Source organism: Mycetomoellerius zeteki, unplaced genomic scaffold (assembly GCF_001594055.1).
Source record: "Mycetomoellerius zeteki isolate Tzet28-1 unplaced genomic scaffold, Tzet1.0 scaffold159, whole genome shotgun sequence".
NCBI lineage: Eukaryota > Metazoa > Arthropoda > Insecta > Hymenoptera > Formicidae > Mycetomoellerius > Mycetomoellerius zeteki.
Window position 1 is genome coordinate 415,996 of NW_017256542.1, and position 19,968 is coordinate 435,963.

Sequence of the window (19,968 nt, forward strand, 5' to 3'; positions counted from 1 at the left end):
CCCCACGCAACGGCCGTGAGAAAGAATTCGTCCGACCTTGGACCGCTTTGGACAGAGCTTTCTCGCCGAAACGATGATGCAGCGTGTACAGTGGAAATGTGTGCAGGTATATATTCTGTAAAATAATTTCAAAGAGTGATGCAAAGTTCCGTCGAACGAGGTACTCCCCCCTCCCCCCCCCATTGTACCCTGTGGGTCATTCGCTTTTACGGAGGATTCAGTCGATCGACGTAATTGGACGTAATTCGACTGGATAAAATCCGAGGATCATTACGGGCGCTTTGTGATATGGTTAAAATAACTTAACGACGTTTATCGACGAAATAGGTTACTTTTACAGTTAATGGGGAACACTTCCGGTGCGGGTTTGAGGCTAGGACACGTGCGACGCGCATGAACGGAAGTATACTACTCGCGTAGTAGCACGTACGATTCGAACTTCCGAATTCTTCGGGATTCGTGATTACTCGGCAGAGGAAGCGTGATTATTCGGGAAGTTCCGTGGAAAATGCGGAAAAACGGCGCTTCTCTCAAATTATTTTCAAGTATTTTGCCGAAATTGTAAACCGCACCGAAAGTAAATGCTGAATAAAGACGATACGTGTTTTAATTATTGATGCTCGAGCTAGCCTCAAATTGTTTATTGGTTTTTATAGAAAAATTTCTTAAATGCTATTTCTGCAATTTACTCGTCACGTTTTTGTATGAATTTTAAAGTTTCTGCTGGAGTAGATCAACATAATTTTTTTTTACAGACATTGTACATATCGAGCTACACGTCCGCGTTGCTTGAAATCCCCAATAAAAACACTTAAAAAGAGATAAATATATTCTGGTATCGAAGAGAGAAAAAGCAAAAAAATGCTGAGTGCAAAAAGTGCAAGCGACGCGCGCTGACAAACCTTTTATTATACAAAAATCGTGCGTTTAAAGACTGAAAAATAACGCGCGCGATAATTTTATTACACCAACAAGACGGGATATAATCTTCGTATTCGATTATGATGAAGTAAACTCGGCAAAAAAAATTTACGCGTTGTCGATATATCGACATTACGTCGCAATCTCTTTTTCAAAAACTCGCCAACGTTTCCCTGTCTTTAGGATATAAATTTTCTAAAGTCGCGCGTTTTTTGGGGCAACGCGAGAATCTTGGATCGCGCGTTTGCGTGAGATAAACGTTCGTTGCGGCATATACTAGAAAACGGCTCGAGATTTGGACCGTAATTCGAAATTGTATGTGTAACGTGCACAGCACAGGTGGATACCGAAAGGAGTATCGAGAAACGAGATCCGCCAGGAGCTGCGCGTACGGGCGCGACCAGCGCCACCTACTGAAAACAAAAATGGTAGCGAGCAATATGCCCTATCCCTGCCCCGCTTTAATGGCACGCCAAATGTCTGCGTTCTCTAGGCTTCCTTCTACCATGTATTCCCCTCCGACCGATGTATCTGATTCCGCTGTGAATAGAGAAAATCGCATTCCGGTAGTAGACTTTGTTACGCGTGCGAAATAAGCGGGGCCGACTTATAACCAAAACAAGGTGAAAGCAAAAGCCGTTGGCGAGATATTTAGCCGAATTATAACCGCACCAGCTCCCGATACGACGTGTCACTCGCCTTATATAATGAAATTAGCCGCGCACGATCCCGCATGCCAGTTCCACGCCCGTAATATGCGTCATCCGCTGCTAGAAACACAAGAATCCCCAAAGTACGATAACGGTAGCCCAGCTGAAAAGCGTTCTCCGTGGTTTGCTGTTGGGAACATGCAAGTTTTCCTTTTTCCATCCCGATAGATTATGTCGATATCCCACGTATCCTCGTGTAACACTCGTTTTCCTTACTTTCATTACAGCCTGCAAGGCTTTTCAATATTTTCTTATTGAGTTTTCACAATTTTTCGGAAGGAAAAACTTGCATTACGCTGCTAAAACTTGTATGTTTATTACTGTACATATTCACTATCTTAGTAAACGATCAAGTATCTTTTTTTGGTTTGCAAGCATTATTGAAAGATTTATTTTTGCATGTTATCGAAGACTTGTATAGATTGGTAGTTTATAAGTATAAATAAAATTGTTTTATTTTTTGAATTAAGCTAAGGTCCTTTTTATTCATTGTGCATTGTTACAGATTGTCAGGTTTCTCATAGACGGGTAATGTCTGATAGAGCAAACACGATGAAGCTGGAAGCTGAGATGGCTGCGCCTTTGCATCTGCAGAGACTGGAACGCAGCTTGAATGTACAGCCTTTCTTAAAGCAGATTGATGATCTTTTTCAAGAACAAGCTAGGTACTGATATATTTATTAATTGTTAAGTATATTTTTGCTGTTTTTTTAGCTTACAATACATTAAGTATATCATAAATTAATACTATGGATACAATAATATGAATACTTTGTTTCTATTTTTCAGTGAAGATGACAAGTCTGTCTCATCGGAATCTTCTGATGGTTCAGATGCTTATCTTGATAATGTACCCACGCGAAAAGAAGGTTGGTATATATCATTGATTTTAATTTTATTAAACCGTTTAATTAATGTTTTCTTAACATAAATTATTTTTTTAGAAGCAAGAATCAATAAGTTAAGGCTGTACAATATGTCTAGTGTAGGAGAAGAAAGATGTTGGTTGCAAGATATTCTTTTAAGTGATTCCTCTGATAGTTCTGCATCAGGTTCTGACACAGATAGTCAAATCACGGAAGAAGATTTTCAAGAGATGTTGAAGTTTCACATATTACGAAAAAAATATCAAGGTCGTTTTTATCAGAAACCAGAAGTAAGGACTATGTGATAGTTAAACTTTGTATATTTAGTAATGCAAACAATTCAGGATAAAATATATATTTATGTATTGTAAAATTATATCCATAAGCTACACATACTTATTTTTCTTATTTTTTCAAAGAACGTTGCCATTTGATATTTTTGTATCCTGAGAGATTCCTCTAACAATTTATAATTTAATATTATGACAATTTTATAATAATATTGTTTTTTACTGTGGATCTTTATGCGTGCGATTTTCAATTACTTGGTTTTATTTATTTTTATTTATATTTTATTTTATATATTACCATGTTTTTGTTAGCACATGGATATAACTTTGTTACAGGTTGAAATGTTTGCGATATTCTTACTATATTTTAATTTACAATAGAATTTAGAACTAACTTGGTTTATTAGCCTATTTTTATTTCTTTTATTTATAAAGTATTGTTATTTTCAGAATATACAATATCAATATTATAGTGCGGGTTTATTATCCAATTACGATAGATTTTTAGAGCATCAAAAATTAATTGTGGGAAATAAAAAGAAGAAAGAGAAAAAGCCAGAAAAAAAAATTATGAAAATCAAGAAGGAAAAAATTAATCGTCATTGCGCATCTGAGGAATATCGTGTATGTACTACATTTTATATTACATTTATATTGACACACTTATGTTCTATATTCCCTTTTTATGAAATATATGCTCTATTTTTAGAAAGGAGAATATCCAGAGAGAGAATGGGATAAATCAATTCCTAGAGAAGAAGAGTTAGATGAATCTGAATTGGAAGCTATCATGCGTCATCAACCTCGAGGTAGAGGTAGGAAAAAACATAATACTAAGAGTGTTGAAGTGATGACGATGAGAAGAAGAAAAATATGGGTGATGATGTCTAAAAAGGAACTAGGAAAAGTACAAAGGGCGAAAACCAATAATCATAAGGAAATGCTAATAAGTTGTAAGAAAGTAGCGCAGCATTGTATGAAATATTGGAGGCAAAAAGCCATGCAAGTGAGTATAAATTAATAGTTAGGTTAATACTTATGACTTAAAATTATTATTCATACATATTATATATATTCACCTTTTTCTATGATTCAGTCGCAGAAAAATATGAAGGAAACTATCTGGCGGGCAAAACGTTTGACAAGAGAAATGCAGACTTACTGGAAACGTTATGACCGAGTCGAACGGGAAACTAGAAGAAGATTAGAGAAAGAAGCTGAAGAACAACGTAAAATGGATGTAGAACTTATTGAAGTAAGAGAATATTAGAATATATAAAAAGATACATTTTCTACTTCTATTTTTTTGAATGTTTTTATATTGCTCTAATTTCAGGCAAAACGTCAGCAAAGGAAATTAAATTTCCTTATTACCCAGACAGAATTGTATGCTCATTTTATGTCGCGAAAAATAGATAAAGCGTCAGCAGAGGAACAATTAAGAATCTTGAATCAATTAGACGAAGAAAAGAATCCCAGGCTTATTGGCATCGATGATTATGATAGGTATTTTGAATTAAATATATAATTTTTATTTACATAAATCTTGAAGATAATTACTTTAATAGCTGTTGAATGTGATTAAAAAAGTCAACCTTAATCATTAAGGATTTTATATTTACAATAAAAACACATGTTTATTAAATGTGTAGTGAAATCATGAAACAGAAAGCAAAGAAAAATGCTACTGAAGCATTTAACAATGAAAAGGCCAGGACCAAACAATTTGATACAGCTGCTGCATCTCAAGAGTTACGTCTCAGTGATACACCTGAGAATTTGGAGCATCCACAACCTTCAATTTTCAAGGGAAATCTGAAAGGTTATCAATTAAAAGGAATGAATTGGTTGGCAAATTTATATGACCAGGTTTGTAACTATATATATATGTATGTACATATTATAACTATGTATGTATATTATATTATTAGGATCTCATATAATATCTTTATTACATAAATATAATTTTTTTAATTTGTTAATTGTTTCAGGGTATTAGTGGAATACTGGCTGATGAGATGGGTCTGGGAAAAACTGTACAATCCATAGCATTTTTATGTCACGTTGCCGAGAGTTATTGTAAGCATTATAGAAATCAAACTTAATTATTACAATTATTATTTTATATGCATTATGTTGAACTTTTGCGAGAAATAACTTGACCAAATAAATGTGCAATTAATTTTAGCTGTTTGGGGACCATTTTTAATTATATCACCTGCTTCAACATTACATAACTGGCAACAAGAAATGGCAAGATTTGTGCCAGTATTTAAAGTAGTTCCATACTGGGGTAATCCTCAAGAACGCAAAATACTCAGACAATTTTGGGATACTAAGGATTTACATACAAAGGAAGCTTCTTTCCATGTAGTAATAACAAGTTATCAATTAGTAATTACGGATTATAAATATTTTAATAGAATAAAATGGCAGTATATGATCTTGGATGAAGCACAAGCTATAAAAAGCACGAGCAGGTATGTTATTTTGTTTTTTTTTCGTTATTTTATAACAATTACATAATAGTAATCTCTTTTAATTAATATATTTTAATTATTTTAACAGCATGAGATGGAAATTGTTATTGGGATTTAGTTGTCGTAATAGATTATTGCTCAGTGGTACGCCTATACAAAATAGCATGGCAGAACTATGGGCGTTATTACATTTTATTATGCCTACATTATTCGATTCGCACGATGAATTTAACGAGTGGTTTTCCAAAGATATTGAAAGTCACGCAGAAAATAAAACAGGAATAGACGAAAGTGGGTAATTTTGAACAAACCATGTTAAACGCGAAGTGATTATATATTTATTACAAAATATTTGTAAATTTTGTGTTACAGAACACTTATCCAGACTTCATATGATCTTAAAACCTTTTATGTTACGAAGAATAAAAAAGGATGTGGAAAATGAATTATCCGATAAGATCGAAGTAATGGTATATTGTCCACTTACAACTCGTCAAAAGTTACTTTATTCAGGTATCTAGATTTTATTTTTATGATTACTAGATGTTTATAACATTTGGTACATCTATCCTGTTTGTAGCGCTGAAGAAAAAAATTCGAATAGAGGATTTGCTGCATTATACAGTAGGCGGAGGGGACACTGCATCCAATGATAAAAACTTTACTTCCAATCTAATGAATCTAGTCATGCAGTTCCGAAAGGTACTATTACATGCATTTCTATTAAAATTTATAGCACTATTTATAATCTATATATAATAATAAATTTATCATTATTGTAGTTATCATGATTTCGATATATATCTTAAAAGTATCCAGTTACTATAAGCGAATATATTAATTACAGGTCTGCAATCATCCAGAACTCTTTGAACGTCGGGACGCTAAATCGCCGTTTTTTATGAACACTGAATTTTATAATATGCCTGCTTTATTATATAATGAAGGACTTTTGCATCTAGCATTTCCATCCAAAGATCATCTATTGTATAATAGGTTGTTTGTATTTACCACAGAATATATTCATCGTGCTCTTCACTGCAACGAAGATTCGCGCGAAAATACATTTTCATTTAGTAGATTTATTAATTTATCTCCAATGGAAATAAACAAAACGTTTATCGCTGGTACTTTATTTAGGTATGTAAATATCAAATTAGAAATTAGAAATTGATAAGTCGTTTTATTTTAATTTTTCAATCTTTTATAAGTAATTTTAATCTTGTATGTATAGGTTATGTCTGATAACGTTTATGGAAAGAAGATTAAGAATGGTGCAATACTGGGAAAATTGGCACGTCGATAACAGATCGAGAACATCTACAAATCAAATGTTCTATTTGCCCAAAAAATTTGATGTTTTGTCGACAACGTTGCAAGACATATTCTTTACCAGCAAGATAATCGAAGGCGAAGCTTTCTATACACATACCAATCATACGATACATTCAATGCCGGAAACTGTTGCCCACAGAATATTACGTAGTAGTAAAAAAGCTAATCAGCTATTAAAAGTAATTACATTTTATATTATATAATATATATACACATATATTCAAAAATACAATAATAATATTTATATAATAGAAATAAATATATAATCTATCTTAATATTTAGTTACAAAGGTTATTACCCACTGGTAAAATGGATCAAACAGAAGATTCGAAATTGGCTTTGCTTCCTGAACATCCTCATCATCCATGGCAACCTATAATGCGATATTGCCAACAAACAACAATCCCTGCCTTTGTTTGCGATAATAATCCCAAGGTTGGTACAATTTTGTCTAACATTTCAGATACAGAATCAAGGAATAATGTATTTAATTTATATTCTTTAATTACAGGTTCAAGCTAGTCCACGAAAATTATACGTCAGTAATAGTTCCGCAGCATGTGCCTGGAAGAGGCACGAAGAATGTGGTGGTCCATTCGGTCAAAGATTACTTTGGCTCGGTTGTGAACGAGCACTTTCTGAAGAAAAATTGGGTATTCGTGCCAGCCAAACAATGTCTACGTTTTGTTATCAGCTGCAAGGTGGATTATCTGCGTGTGCTCCTATTAATGGATGGTCACATATCATTGTACCAGGTATATTCAAGATAATATTTTTGAGGCTTCAAGGTTATTTTCTATACAGTAACTATGCTTTTCTTGGTTTATCTTTGTGTCTAGATTCATTAGTCTACTTTCTTCGGCATTCTAATAATGAATCTGGACACGAAGATAACCCACGAAACACATAGCTTCTCTGTATATTCAAGACTATACTATCATATAAATCAAATATATATGTAGTAGTATGACGTAGTAGTATGATTATTTACGATTCTATTAATTAATAGATGTTAAATATAAATTAAATTATTTTATATTATAGATAAACAAACATTAGTGACAGACGCTGGTAAACTTTCTGTACTGGACAGTCTTTTACGGCGTTTGAAAGAACAAGGTCATAGGGTATTGATTTATTCTCAAATGACAAAAATGATCGACTTGCTAGAGGTGCGTTTCACTTATTTGCTGCTTTCATGTAACTGTTTTATTATGGAAAATGTATTTTTGTGTAGGAATATATGTATCATAGAAAACATACATTTATGAGATTAGATGGTTCGTCAAAAATCTCAGATCGTCGGGACATGGTGGCAGATTTTCAAAAAAGGTAATTACTCCATTTTATTGCAATAATTTTACACGTGTATATTTATTGTTATTACAATATTGCCAAAGAATTTGATAATATACTGAATTTTCCGATAATATATAAGCACAGATTATGTAAAATTCTGTTTTAAATTTTTTCATTTAAATTGATCTCAGCATCAGTTGTTTATTAATAAAAAATACGTTACTTTTAACAGTTGCGCTATGCTGATTAGATTATGTCTTCCTATAAGTATAACAGTATTCAGTTGCATACTTAAAGCGCGATCCTGAGATCGCATGTCCTGTATGATTCAGCCGCGCATAACTAATACGCGAATTAATTGCCGAATCGTCTCCATCTTACAGACAGCTGCACGTTCAAATGCGCGACAGCTACAAAACAGAAGCTCTTATCTATTAGACTATTATTAGGTAGCGTGTGGTTATTATAATTTTTGTTCGTTAGTATCATTTGAATCTTCGAATAATTATATTTTTATGTTGCTATTGAGTAACAAACAAAATGTTAGAATATCTCTTTTCTTTTGTATAGTTTATGTTGATTCTTTATTCAATAACAACGCTTACTTATGTATATCATTTTAATTCTATACATTTGAAAATAAATGAAAGATTGAAGAGCGGGGAAATAAAAACAATGAAAAAAATACGAATGAAATCTCGTGATCGTGTACCAAGGAGGATTTTATTCTGGATATCCTTCCAAGATACACCGAGATTTTAAATTAATTTACATACAAACATCTAACGATGTCTTTATTTCTCGACTTGGTTTAATCTGTAGGATTGTTTCGTGTTTCAGAACGGACATATTCGTCTTTCTACTCAGTACTAGGGCTGGCGGCCTGGGAATCAACCTCACTGCGGCAGACACGGTTAGTAATCCTCCTTACCTTAGATAGTTGCTTACTTGTTACTTCGACTTTCAGTTTCTATTCTCTTTGATTATGAATATAAATTCATGAGCAGATCTTTGTCAAATTTGAGATATACATTAAATATTGCTTTTACTACAAATCTCCAGGGTTGGGTAGTGCTAAATTAAAAATATAAAGGTTAAGTTAAAAAGTTAATTAATTTTAACTTAACTTAGTTACATTTTAGACTCTTAACTTTTTAACTTAATTTAGTTACATTTTATCGATAACTATTAACTTTTAATTTGATTTTTTTTTAAGTTAATCCTCAGACAATGCGAGAGCATAATGAATATATAATTTAGTAATTTTATATTGTATAATCGTACTTGTGAACAAAAATAATCAGATTCTTTAATAAATATGCTATGAGAAAGGAAAAATACGAAAAATTATGTAAAATGGTCAAACTTTTTCTTTTTTTTTTTTTTTTTTAGTTGTTCGTTCGGGTCAAATTTAACTTTTAATTTTTCAATTACTTTTTTTATTAACTTAACTTTTAATTCAATTAATTTCATTATGGATTAACTTGTATTTTAATTAAGATAAATTTTCGAGTCTGTTAACTTCAACTTAATTTAGTTAAAAAAAAAGTTAATTTACTCAACCCTGCAAATCTCGTTGCATGTTGTACACGATAAAATATATTTTCTATATTTTAAAATAAAAGGAAGAGATATGAAAAAATGTTTGCATTACAGAATATTATAGCTTTCGTGCATAAAGATATCACGAGATAGTCAATAATGTTCAATCTTCTGTCATCGATTTAACAAATCGCGGCATGCTACATGCTTGATCCAATATTGCAACGAATTATATAAGTTGTAGCTGCATGATTGCACATTATATATTATTTATAAATTTATCTTAATTAAAATGCTATCTGGTATATTTGGGTCTATTTGACTCAAAATGTAATTTATTTTCTCACTGATATTTTATTTAATAACTTTTTCTCTGATATTTGATGATTTCGTCTGTTAATGTAAGATCTTTTTTTCATGAATTTTTATTTGTCAGAGCTTTTTAATTATATTAATCTAAATGATATGATTGTATAGTTTTAAATAAATGAATTAGGGTAAAGATAAACTTATATATAATATGAAATTAAAATGTGTATATACGTATTATTGTGCGATTATATATTTATGCAAGAAATTTTTTAAATTTATAATTTATATTTATTTTTACATGTTTTAATTATGTATGGTTTAATTTCACATTACAGCGTTTAAAATAATTTATAATGGTATTATATATGTATAAGAAAGAAATGCATAAGTTGATTTTATGTTAAAAAAATATTACATTAATCCATGCTATTTCACACATCAACAATTATGTATTACAGTTTGGACTCTGTAATGTTTGGAGTCTGCAATTAACGATGCCTATTTGCAGGTAATATTTTATGATAGTGATTGGAACCCTACTGTAGATCAACAAGCTATGGATCGCGCCCACAGATTGGGGCAGACCAAACAAGTAACGGTCTACCGATTAATATGTAAAGGAACCATCGAAGAACGAATTTTGCAGAGAGCGCGCGAAAAGAGCGAGGTTCGTTTTATAAATCATTGCGTTTAGATATTAAAATCAAATAAACAACATGTACATAGAGAGAGATTGTTTTCAATCCAGATTCAACGTATGGTCATAAGCGGCGGAAATTTCAAGCCCGATACTTTGAAACCTAAAGAAGTCGTGTCACTGCTATTGGATGATGAGGAAATCGAAGCGAAATGTAAGTTATCTTGTATTAGATACTTTTATTTAATTAATTGTGATTTTGTCAAAATAAAGTCCAATATAAAATTAACCTATATAGCGAAGAACATATATGGCGCTATATTGAGGAGTATTTTCTCTTTAAATTGACAAAAAATTCATCATTGATATTAAAATTCGTGACGAATTAAGATCTATATCTAAATTATAATCCGTTGAAAAGTCGTTGAATAGTCGAATTTTTCGACTATCGATCGTTCTATCGTATCCGCACGGCAGGACGCGCGTGTATGCACAAACGCGTCGAAAATGAGCTGAGGGACGAGACGGGGACGGTCGAGGTGGCCGCGATTACATTATGCTCGTTAGCTTATGCTAATGGCCTAATAAGGAATAATAATAAGAAATGAAGTAACGAACACCGCCGCGTCCTCCGCGTATAGTACAAGTCCGTACGTTCGTATATTTCAGACAGCCAACGAAGCGAGGAGAGAAAGCAGCAACGAGCGGAGGAGGCTCGCCTCGAGTCGAACCTACAGCACAAGGAGAGGGACCGGAAGAGGAAGTTAACCGCGCTTCCGGTCAAGGTGAGCCCGGCGCCCTTATGCACCGCTATCGGTCGCGTCGCAAAGATTCTTTTTAATCTTTTTTCATCATTTTCTTTAACTACTGCTTTTTTTCACTTATCTATTTTTTGTCTTAACCTTTTATTTCTTATTTTCCTAATACATATATTATCGGTTTACAGTCGAATATACTAGTATCTTTAATTATTTTATTTAATAATTAATTCCACTTATCGAACTCATACTTGCTCAACAAGTTGTTTGATAATATTAACCCAGAATATGGATCAGATTTGTTAATTATACATTTTGATTGAAATTAAAATTAATTCTGGTAACTCATTTGTCTCAATTACATCTTGTACTGCAACTTTTATTTTTCAGAACGATGCAAAGAAGCCATGTCACACAGATGCTAATGGCGATAAAAACAACGATACCATTTACATTAATCTTAATGAACCTAAACCAGCTACCAATCCGATTCAATCGCAGCATCAGAACAATCACCATCAACAGCTAGAAAATATAGATAATTACAGCACACCGACCAGCCCGGCCAAGTCAGAAGTACGTTTCTATCATCGTTTTCTATCTATATCGAACAAGATTATAGTGTTGAAAACTTCCTATTTTTATATATTAATATACTTTGATATATTTCATATTTTATTTTGTGTATTAATAATTATTACTTATTTAGTATCAAGTACATATTTAAAATAAAATTAATTTGAAAAAATATCTTGTGCGATGACAAATAGATTTTAAAAGCATTTTCTTCTTTTGTGTTACCATATATGACATAGCGTTATATGATCCTTGATATTGATACTTCGATACTTTGATTTTTCCTTGCAGGATGAAACGAGCAACGAGGGACTCGTGGTCGATGTAGACGGTCCGGTGACGGTTTCCGGTAACGACCCTCATGGACAGCCCCGAAGCAGTCTCCACCAATTTGGAGAATCTCCAGCTAAAATCGCCCGACTCGGACATTTCGCCTTTGGCATGGGTGCGAACACGCGAATGCGACAATCTGTACGCGGCGCGAGCAAACGCGGTCGACCGCGAGGTTCTCGCAGGGGTGGGCCAATTGGCGGTAAAGGAAGAGGACTGCTTTTAATGCATCCGTCGTCAAAGGTTTCAAATATGGCCAGTGAATCGCCATCGACAGCGATGTCATCGAATGATGGAGGTGGATGCTCTAATGAAGTATTGCGGCACTGTAAGTACTTGTTTCTGAGTAATTGCCTTACACTTTCTTAATATTTATTAGTAGAAATTTATAAGGATAAATAAATATATATTGCGTAAATAATAGAAATGGATATTTTGCCAAAACAATATAAGTAAAATTAATTTCAACGCGATAAATTTTAATTTTTTTATAATAATTTATGATTTATCTTTTGAGAGAATAATTATTCTGTTATTTATTAATGTTTATATTTTAATTATCTACGCAAGCACCACAGTTATGTGATTTGTATAAATGTTTAACAAATATGGTCACATAATTCAATCTATCGGCTCTGTTAACGTACATATATTATACATCTGTGCAGTTATTGCAATCTCTCTTGTTTATAGCTTTATCGAGGCCAATTGTATATGAGATGGAAATGTTTGTAATGCGCAAAAAGGAAAATAATCATAATTAATATTAATGTTATTAATATGACGTTGACAATGGATAAAAATAAAAGGACACCGCGAAATGACAGCGTTCAATCGCGAGAAAAATGACTTTTCACAAATGCGATCATATCAATCGATATTCTGTTAATTCCGACTGGTTTTTTCATACATTGGAGGTCTCCTCACCCCCACTCCTCTTTTACACCCTCGACGCTATCTTTCGCCTAGGCACTTGCTCGAGTTCTCAGGGGACTTTGCGGTTCGCGAGAAGAATGCCCGTGGGTCCATCGCGACCCCATTCGGTGCTGAAATTCCCTCGCGAGCACATGTGCACCCATGAGTGTCGAGGGGGTAACAGTTGGCGTTTCTCCACGGAGCACCCTTAGAGACATTCGCCTTCCCCCTTTTTTCGTGACTCATTCGGAGACACGTTTTGTAAACGACGAATTCAGGGCTTACTGGGCTTAGTCCTATGGGGAAAGCTTAGCTGAAACATTTGTTGCACGACGCAAGTGTATTGTGAGATAAGGGTGTCTAGAAATCTGCCAGTCATCGGAAATACGTAACGATTTTAAACAGATCAAGTCATACGAACAATATACAATTCCATTATTAATAAAACGTGAAGCATTCAAAACTTTTTTACTTCATAATAACAATGTTGTTATTATAATATTGGATAGAAACAGTAATTGACATATATGATGCTATTTTTGATACATATTACATTCATCTTACAATAAAATCTTCGTTTTATCAGAAGATAAACGTAACCAAAATTATTATTATATTAAAAGCAATAGAATTTTTCTCAAATATCCTGCTTTTAATAAAATTATATTAATTTCCTCGCATGAAGGAAACTCGAGATCGTAAGAACGTTGAACGAGCGTCATTATGTGCTCGTCGTTCTCGCGCTAATTAGAGAAAGACAAAACGAGAGAGAGAAAGAGAAAGAGAGAGAGAAAGGAATACGTATGTCCGATAAGACGACCTCACGCAACGCCACGTGGACCATGGACACGCAGTGAACAACACATACACGTGAGTGCATACGTGCGTGCGTGCGTGCGTGCGTGCATACGTGCGTGCGTGCGTGCGCACGTTAACACATTCCGTCTCGTGCTACGTATACCTACATACGAAAGGAAAGGGGTCGGTCTCTCTCACTTGTCGTCGACTGGAAGACGAGGCGGACAATAGCAGGTGCGGAGCGAAGGCGACAGCTGCGATCGATGCTCTTCTTAGGTTTTTGGAACTCGCGCGTACTTTTTCTCTCTCTTCTTTCTCCTTTCTCTTCTTTTTTTGTCTTCGTCATCGTCATTTTCTTCGTCTTCTTCGTTACCGCCCTTTTTGTGTGTCTTTTCTGTCCCTCCCTGTGCGTCGTCCTTTTATCCATTAGTTATCTCCTTATCGAGATGCAGCGCGCGCTTGATCCAGCTGTTAATGTTCCGAGCTCTCACCGACATACATTCAGCATTATTCCCATTGATTATAAGCTATATCTTATTTTGACTGATAAACCGATAACTGATGATGAATTAATAGAAATAAATTTTGGACTAGAAAAACAAAATTACTATCAAAATTTTGTCGAGATAACATTGTGTAGTTATGTAAAACCTACGTTTTGCATAAACGCAAAAGATTAAAGTTAGATTAATTCAGTGTTAATCTCATTAAATAATTTAACATTCTTTCGTGCAAGCATTCTCTTTTAATATGTTAAACCTATATCTATACTAATTTATTTATATATTGAAGCAAGTAACTGTTGTGTGATATTTATTAATTTTTAGTTTTTTAGTCGATTATTATTCAATTTGTCAGCATCTATTCTTTTCAAATGCAACTGTAATTTCAGTTACATTTCAGTTGCATAATCCCGACATCTAATTTCCCTTGCCGTATCGCGAAGTCAAATAAAAAAAGGGACAATCTATAGGGTACAGAATTACACGAACCCTAAGAGGTTGAATATTGTCGATTCGTGCCGTGCCTTACCGTACCTTACTGTGTCATCTCGTCTGTCAGCTCCGCATCTTCTTGAATATCATATTTTCGTATCGCCACGCGGAAAGCATTCTCGAATATTTTTTTTTCTGTTTTATTTACAATTAAACAGCAGTTACAATTAATATTGACATGAAGATAGTCTGAAAATTGTAAATTAAAAATTAAATTTATTAACTTACTTGAAATATAAAGTTACATTTGTGTGTAAGAATTTATAGATTTGATTATAGGCGATTTGTGATGGGTCTTCGCTTTAAATACCAAAAATAAATGCGTGAAACAAAGAGATGACAGTTTCATAGTTTTTAATTTGTATAAATTTAATAGTTTATCCTAGATTATAAAATAGAGTTCAGGGTGCACATATAATTAATGATTTCACTTAACTGAATTTAATGGGCGGAAAAATTGGTAGGATCTTGTAATCTCATTAAATAATTATTCCGTATTTTAATCTCGAGCTTTTTCTTCAAGTCTTTTAGACTAGTCAGACACGAATAGGAGATAAAATATATGATGAAGGAGATGGTTTTATCGCACGAGATAATATAATAGTAGAATAACGCGGCAGAATAGGATGAGGCAAAAATATAACAACCTGAATATTCCGTAGAACATCTCCGTTTCTTTATTTATCTCGAAAGTTTTATCTTTGCATCGGGTTCTATCTCGTTCGTGTACATATTAACTATAAAATTATAACATAGTCTACAATTTAATTTTGCCATAATGCAAGTTGTAAATTAAATTATGGAAATTTCTATTGAATTACCTATACTTTAGATAGCAAGTTTCATTACAGGGATGTAATAGTTAATAATTTTATGAGTCTGTTTAATGCAGAGACACCAGTTGGATTTCTATTTTCATTAAAGCTATCCACGCAACTTCGCAATTTGCCAGTCAGACATTATTTATCGAGAGCCGAGCTTTATTTTTTATAGCTTAATAATTGTAAAAAATATTTTTTCGAGCAATAACTTTTGTTCCTACTTTTACAGAATACAACGTAACATCGCATACGTGCATTTTTATATCTGACGATTGGAGCATTATATTCCGACTTATTTATACGCGACGTTCGAAGATCGCCAACTCAGATTCTTACGAAGAGTCTTCGGGTTTTCTTCTCTTCCCAGTCAATACGATTCACGCATGGAATTTTCAAGGTGCATTATCGCTTGCGAATGCGAGAGTCGGCAGCTTTATAGAGACAGACGCGCATTTTCGCGTTTTCCACTCCTCCATTTCGTTAAGTGTCCTCTTAGACCGTAGTGGCTGAAGAGGAACGGCTCCTCGAGCGACCGGGTACGTGCTTCTGAATGCCAACGAAGCGGCGGGATAAAGACGAAACGAACAAAATACGAGATATCCACGAGATAGGGCATTCATTTTCACTTGCATCGCTTCTCTTCAGAAAAATTTCCCCGAATCGCTTGTACTCGAGATTTGATCGACTTGACTCGTGAAAAGCACAAGATAGAATCTTTCGTGGAACGCTTTCCAAACGTTACGTGGTATTTTAACACGTCGAAGAACGCAACAATGACATTCTCTCACGATGCTCAAATAATGCGTATTTGGGCATCGTACTTCGCCTGCTTATTTAAAAATCGTAGAAACTCGAGTATTGGATATACGTATTTTGTATTTCTAAGAAAAATGTACTCTTCGTTACTCGTGGGAATTTTTTTCTCGATCTGCTTCCTTGGGAATATTTGTTAATTGTGTAAGATGTTGTACAAACGTATATAATTGATATTTTTTCCCATGGTATTTAACTTATGAGTGATAATTTGTCCGTTTCGCTCCTTTGCTAACTAGTTAACACCTCGTAGTCCACGAGTCTTGAGTGTGTCCTCTCTCATTTTTGGCTACATCGCCAGAATAACCGGTGAATAACCAATTAACTGGTCGAACCAGTCAACGTTAAATTCAGTATCGTGATGTTCGTGCATCTGCTTCGCTGTAATCGTAAACATTGCGTTCATCTCGAGGTTTAATTATTGTAATTAATATACGTTCTCGTTCTCTCTATAAATCCCGAAGCACGTCTTTTTTAAATATGAATTATTGTGTTGTTATTATAAGTTATTTTGTTTATTAATGAGTAATTTTAGTAATTTTCAAACTTATGACCACTCATTACAAATCTTCAGAATGATAATGTCAGAAACGAGAAAACACTTAATGAAAATTCGTGTAAAATATTAAAATGTATTTTTCAATAAAACGATATTTGCATTTGATAAAGTACACTTGTAAAATATACCGAAAACTCTCACGAAAAAAACCGGTAAAAGTCGTTCATCAATACATTTTTTTTATTATAAGACCGATTGTAATAAGATTAGTATATTTTAACGACTATGGTTATCATGATGGTTATCATGATGAAATGTATCGTCACCATAGCAAGAAAATCCAAATGTATTGGGCGAAAATTATCATTATTTCCGGTTGTGGCAATCATAGCGGTTTTTATTTCAGAATAAAATAAAATTATATTTATCTCAATTCGACAGCTGTCATAAAGCTTGTTCCGTTTTTTGATTAGGCATAATTCAATTTCAAATATATGGTTATTGATTACTGAAACACAAAGAGAGCTTTCGCTATACTTTACAAATCTATCCTATTGATTGCAAATGTTGTTTTATTTAAAAAATATATTTTAATATAATTAATAAAATTTCTTGTATATATTTTTCTTGTTTTTGATGTGACAGTCTAAGATGCCTGCAGTGAATAGGCAAATTAATTAATTGGATTTTGATTGGATTTTAAAAAATCTAATAAAAATCACACATTCGCGCGTAGATACATACAAAACACATATGTGTGTAATTTTATCATTATATTCCGTAGTAAAAAACGGTATTTTGTCGAGCTATATCGAAACGAGAAGCTATGGCAGCGTTATCAGCAGAATTTCCTGGAACGAAGGGGCGTACTTTTTTATGTCCTAGGGACGCCTACGATTTCCGATCCTGCGGACGGGGATGGTCCCAGCACAGTTGGTCCATTAGGTCCAGTTGGCAGTTTGATACCTCTGTCAGGACGCAGTGGAGCTGCAGGGATACGTCGTGGTCCTGGTCGGCCACGATTACGGCCAACTGGACCTGGGCATCAGGGTTATCGCACCCCTGGTCATCATCATAGCAAGAAGGTCCAGCGGCCGCTGCCAGTACCCATCAGATCTCATCAAACGGTCGCAGGTGTCAGTCAGCAAAAAGCATCTTCATCGTCGCAGAAGCGTCCTGGTATGTCGGTGACTGGTACCTCGTCTTCGTCGTCATCTTTAGTCGCAGCCGCGAATTCGACATTGTTATCTTCATCATCGTCATCGTCATCATCCTCAATGTCGTTGACGGAATCACGACCTTTCGGATTTTACACGCAGCAACAGCCACGCGCAGGATCATCGTAGTTTTGCAGAGGAAGAATAGTGATTTGACTTCAACTCGTCCTGGTGAAACAACGCGCAAGTCTTGCGATGCCGGTAAGATATTTTCGAGATATCTCCGCGTATTCTCTTTTCGCCAGATGCTGAAATTTCAAGCAGATTATCCATGGATCAATCAGTGAATTAATAGTGTAGTGAAAAAAATATTCTCATGCCTCGCGGTTTATTTTTCGAAATTCAGACTCGATTAAAATATAGCATATATTTATTGTGTCTCGTGAGAGTTTGACTTCTGCCAGTGATGTTTCTGTACGCGTGACTCGAGCGTGCAAATCTAATAAGTTAGACTCTCGTCCCGCCCCCTGTCATCCTAAATTGTAATTGTATATGAAAGAAGGCAGCGATTGACAATATTTAGGCACTGTTACAGTTACGATTATATTGCACAATTATATTTATTTTATGGCGTAAGAAATAAAGCGGAACTCGTCGTCGAACGTTAGAAAATACAATTGTCGATGTCAGTTAGGTACTTAATTCGATGCTTGCCTTTGAATCCTTTTGTCGGATTCATCTCCTCGGTTTTACAGCAATTTGGATCATACTTTTTGATTTAATGCGCAAAAATGGAATTCTTATAGGACATTTATCCGCTGCGGGAGTGAAAGAGATCGATCTTATTAATAAATCGATCCAATTCTACGTATGTGGTACAAGTGTAGCTCTCGTTTTTAACTCTAAGTGTACAATTAGATAATCGACACGACGCGCGACGTGTTGTTGCGCGCACGTCAGCGCCGAATTCTGACGACGATCATCGACAGATCAGATCTCCGGCGAATATGTCGACGAAAAAGGGGACGGGAAGGCATTTTGAATTTGCCTTCTTCGTCTTCTTCATCGTTCGCTCTCTCGGCGTCTTTGTACATTGTTCATTAACGATAGCATTATTCCGTCACTAGACTCGGCTAGCCGATATTTTTTATGCATGTTACGAGACGTCGTTAGGCCAATTCAATTTGTAAAAGAATAGTATTTATATTAGCAATAAACAGACAAAAATTTCACCTTCACGAATGTTTGGCAAATTTTATTGCGAATTTTATGCACCAAACATTCCGCATTTCCTTCCACCGACGACTATTTTAACTGACACAATCAAATTTTTCTTAAAAATTTATTCAAGTACTTTTTACTTTCTTTTAAATGTTTTAACCCAATTTTTAATTAAGAAATAACAGTAAACTACATTTTTAACTTGATTTAAAATTGATTCATTTTTTCCGTCAGTAAGGCATAGTGAACATGAAATATCTTGAATGATATAATTTCTATCCTTATCCATTTTCTTATACTTCTACTATTCTTGATTCTCGAGAAACGTGCAAACGACTGTCGAGTGCGGTAGGAGGATTCTGTATGATAATGTCTGATTAACAAAACAGCGTCCGAAAGCTGGAAGTGCCGGTTAATAGTGCGAGTATGCAGCTGTCGGTGGAGCCGCGTCATCATCTGCATGATTGGGATCAAGCCGAGCGCGAGGAATCCTTCGTACCTCGTGATTCTTTTTATCTGATCGCGCGAACTGCGAGAATCCCATGCGTAGCAGCACATTTTTGGAATTAATTAGCGAATATCCCTTTCCTGTCTTAAGTCGGTTAGGAGTTCGTTGGTTTCCAACTGTTGCCGTTAAGTTCCTCTAAAAACGTTGAGTTCCTCTTAGTCTTGCGATTGAGAAATACACGACG

The 19,968-nt window shown here is 34.3% G+C and overlaps 1 protein-coding gene across 5 annotated transcripts; it reads left to right on the forward strand.

Annotated features, from left to right (window-relative positions):
• Positions 1-16: 16 nt before the first annotated feature.
• Positions 17-19,293, forward strand: Ino80 (chromatin-remodeling ATPase INO80). 5 transcript variants are annotated; one of them, XM_018445413.1, is made up of 27 exons: positions 17-106; positions 2,137-2,296; positions 2,421-2,500; positions 2,576-2,787; positions 3,238-3,411; positions 3,497-3,793; positions 3,884-4,042; positions 4,124-4,293; positions 4,440-4,656; positions 4,779-4,866; positions 4,976-5,267; positions 5,356-5,558; positions 5,640-5,780; positions 5,848-5,969; positions 6,115-6,407; positions 6,502-6,781; positions 6,886-7,038; positions 7,115-7,358; positions 7,648-7,775; positions 7,841-7,935; positions 8,743-8,815; positions 10,265-10,423; positions 10,505-10,607; positions 11,063-11,178; positions 11,542-11,727; positions 12,019-12,385; positions 17,784-19,293. In XM_018445413.1, exons 1-27 carry the CDS (start codon positions 97-99, stop codon positions 18,242-18,244), a joined length of 4,983 nt encoding a protein of 1,660 aa, XP_018300915.1. In that variant the 5' UTR covers positions 17-96; the 3' UTR covers positions 18,245-19,293. The 5 variants fall into 5 exon arrangements, with proteins under 5 accessions (XP_018300915.1, XP_018300916.1, XP_018300914.1 ...); XM_018445414.1 differs by lacking the exon at positions 17,784-19,293 and adding an exon at positions 15,816-16,408; XM_018445412.1 differs by lacking the exon at positions 17-106 and adding an exon at positions 1,284-1,349.
• Positions 19,294-19,968: the final 675 nt, after the last annotated feature.